At 37.7% G+C, this 3,637-nt stretch overlaps 1 protein-coding gene across 1 annotated transcript; it reads right to left on the reverse strand.

The window, feature by feature from the left end:
- Window positions 1-263: 263 nt before the first annotated feature.
- LOC145774780 (protein HID1-like) lies at window positions 264-2,636 on the reverse strand. The gene has a single exon (XM_082586089.1). It carries the CDS (start codon window positions 2,634-2,636, stop codon window positions 264-266), a length of 2,373 nt encoding a protein of 790 aa, XP_082442215.1.
- Window positions 2,637-3,637: the final 1,001 nt, after the last annotated feature.

Genomic DNA, 3,637 nt, shown 5'->3' on the forward strand with positions numbered 1-3,637 from the left:
GAATTCAGTTCCTCAAAAAATTTATTGCATGATATTTGCCTGAAGAACTCGGTTCATTGCACAATTAAAATATTTGCAAAAAAATTAATATCTTGTAGAATGTTTCAAAATAAAACAACTACAACATGTTACAATAAAATAAAGTTCACAATTGTTTTACAACGTACAAAGCAAAAACTACAAAACATGTTTATGAGATTGTTTTGATTTGTAAGTAACTAGTTTGTGTCACAAAAATTGATAAGGTTACAATCAACATATATTTACACACGCTGTATATCAAAAAGCTTCACATCAGTATCATACCATATAGGAGGATCAACATTCTGCAAGTAAATCACTCCCCACATGTAGGTGCGAAACCAAGAAGTAGTTCCGGCATTTGCTTGATATTTCCTTATTAGAATAGGATGCGGTACAGGTAGCAGCCCAACCAAGGTTCCATTTTGCAAAAATTTAAGAATTTCTGACTCATCGGTGAGATTCTTTTCTATGCAAATCTTTTCTACTTGTGGCACCAATACCTGCAGCATTCTCATGATTGTTTGCAATGGAAGTTTGCATTTCCATGATGATACCCACTCAGCTGTCGGTGCCCAATTCATACTTTCAGAGACAGCTCCAATTTGTTGTGAAGATTTAGAAGGTTGATCAGGGTAGCAAAATTGCTCATCTCGTGAAGCAGTAACATCTTCAGCATCTCCAACTTGGGTAACTTCATGTTTTTCATGAGAACTATTGTTGACTTGCGAAGTGATATTGCTCAAACCAGGCGTAGCAACAAGAGAAACACTTAAAACACCAGTATCAACATCATCTGCAGATGTAGCAGGCATGTTTTTCTCTTCAAACCCACCAGATGAAGTCGACAAAGATGATGTAACAGACTTGGCTTTTTTCTTGGAATTTCCTTTAGATAAAGAAGCAGAATCAGTGGGCAAATTAGCCAATTGATGAAAAACTTGTCGTTTACGAATGATGGTATAAATGAGATTAGAATTGCCATCAAATTGATATTGAATAATATTGTTGAAAACTTCAAGAAGAAAAAACACCAAATGGTGGTTTTGAGATGAAGAAAAGAGAAACCAGGGTGTGCTGAACGCTTCCAACAAATGAAGTAGTTTTGATGCTGCAGTCATAGAAAGAGATTTGAGATATGGTGATACATTGACAATGATTGTTAAAAGACAATCATACAATGGTTGCAATCTTTGATGCCCAGCAGTGATGACACGATGAAATACAAGCACCAGAAAATCAGCATGAGTGCCAGCAAAAGCTGGGACATCTGTAGGAGCTGCAGCAGAAAAGGGCTTGTTTAGTCGTACACCAAAGTTGCGTTCACCACTCAATAGTAGTAGAATGAAAACACCAATATGCACCAGGCCTACCTTAGATTGGTCAGCACGAGCATCATTCAAATGGTACAAAATCGGTACAAGAATATCAAGCACATCACCACTTTTTAAGACAAAGAACAAAAACTTTTTGTTTGTGTCACAAAGTTTCCAGAAAAATACTAGCAACTCCTGATGAAAACTGATTTTTTTCACAGACCCCGGTAGGTAGGTTTGCAGCAAAGGATTGTTTAATAGGCGACAAATTCCAGCAAGAATAAAAGAAAAATCTTCATCTCTGTGTATTCTTGACAAATAGTTTATGAACAAGTTGGAACTGTTTGCAAAATCCGAAGCAACTGGTAAAGAAGAATTAATAGACTGAGTGTCATCATCGTCCGAGCTTGTTTTTGACTGATGATCTAAGGCTACAATAAGAATTTGACAACACACAGCAACCAATGGTTCCCTGTAGTCCCGAAACATAATATGATTGTAAGGGACTCCAAAGCCTACAGGATCATAAGCACATAAAATATTTAATAAAGAAGTAAATAAAGGTAGAGCTTGGCGATTCTCAGCAGAGCAAAAACACTCAATCCATTTGTTGGTGTTTTCTTTTGAAACAGTTGGGGTTATATAAACTGTTTCAGAAAAACATGTTAAAAGCAGCTTTAGCAGTTCAGTCCGGTTCTGATCAATATGACTGTAAGAAGGGGGAGAACGAGGAAACCCAACTCCAGCTTCCCATATGTACTCGCAGCTGTCCACAGAACCTAAATCTTCAGGCTTTTCTGGCGTTCCCTTTTTGTGGTGAGAAACAACCGTGAAGTCTGGACAAAATAGCAAATTTGAAACAGCCAGAATCAATGATTGTGCTAATGGTGCAGCACCCTCTCCTTCATTTTCATCTGAGGCTGTCTGTGCTGGAAGGCTTGTCCAAAAAAATCCTTGCCAATCTGGATCTTCAAAAATGTAAGGTAAAATTCTTGTAAGAAGTCGAGAGGAATTTAGCACAACTTGCTGTTCCTTGTCAGAATGACAGCCACTCTCTGATGCACAAACTAACTTTTCAATGGCTTTGTAGCACAACGTTGCCAAGTTTGAAGGTGATTCCTCTCTTAAAGCCCTGATCTCTGCTGCAGGGACTAAAGCAAATACATCATGAATGCTATGAACTGATTCAGTCCAAAACTGATCCCAAAATGCATCATCATTTGCATCAACCGGATTCATCCTTGTTGTCAGCTGTATCACAGCTTTTCGGAAATTCAATTTTGTTTCTGTATTCCCCATGATATCGCACTAATAATGGTATCAATCAAAAAGTGAGCTTTAATGAATTTATAGTGAAATCTATAATGGTTATGTCTTTTATTCCTATAACACATGAAAAGAAGCATTACACTTGTAAGTGATTTAAAAAAAAAAGTTCCAGAAGTGTACAAAACTGGATCCGAATCTTATTCTTTTTTACCGGATCCAGCTCGGATTTTGTTGTTTTCAAACAGGATCCGGATCCTAAGTTTTCATATTTTAAAAATTTTGTACACACAAAATTTTAATGAGCTTTTGACAACATTTCTGAACCAGGAAAAAGTTTTGAACCATTGCATTTGTGGCAACACTGAAATTTTGGTCAGGTCAAAGTCGATGTTTTAAGACAGTGTTTCCCAACCCGAGTCCGCGGACTCAAATGAGTCTGCGGAAGGCTCTGGGTGAGTCCGCAAGCACATCAACTAAGATCATTTGAAAAAGACCTATTCTATTTGAATAAGACCTTCTGATGATCCGTTAGGTGAAACAATTTGTAAAGGCTTCAGATAGTAATAACTATATTTAATTCGCTCTGCTTTGTCTTTTGGCTTAGCATTGAGCACTTTTTGTAGTATTAATAGTTTTCATTGTTTTTTCAACTAAGATCATATATGTAAGCAATATGTGTTTCAATGCAACTCTGATGTAACTCAACGGAATTGTTTTGTTTTATTACGCATATTTACACACTGGGCTTTTATTTCATTCGAACATCCGTTGGCTGTCACAAGGAAAAGTGTTAGAGAGAGTGGCTAGCCTACGCAATTAAATCGGTGCTTTTTTAAAAGAGCAGAATCATAAACTTGCCAAGCGATTCAGTGACAATGAGTGCGTAGTGGACGTGGCAGTTAACACGCGCGCTCATATGCAGCCGTCCATGCTGACGACAACATTCCTGGGCAGAACCGGGGTCAGAGCTGGTGAGGAATGACCAGGACACGATAGTCTTCTTCACTGCCTTATTTATCGACTGGTTTGAC

This window comes from Aplidium turbinatum, chromosome 7 (genome assembly GCF_918807975.1).
Source record: "Aplidium turbinatum chromosome 7, kaAplTurb1.1, whole genome shotgun sequence".
Taxonomy (NCBI): domain Eukaryota; kingdom Metazoa; phylum Chordata; class Ascidiacea; order Aplousobranchia; family Polyclinidae; genus Aplidium; species Aplidium turbinatum.

Bases quoted from the DNA above. Each gene is read 5' to 3' on its own strand.
- LOC145774780 (XM_082586089.1), bottom strand. From the start codon at position 2,636: ATGGGGAATACAGAAACAAAATTGAATTTCCGAAAAGCTGTGATACAG.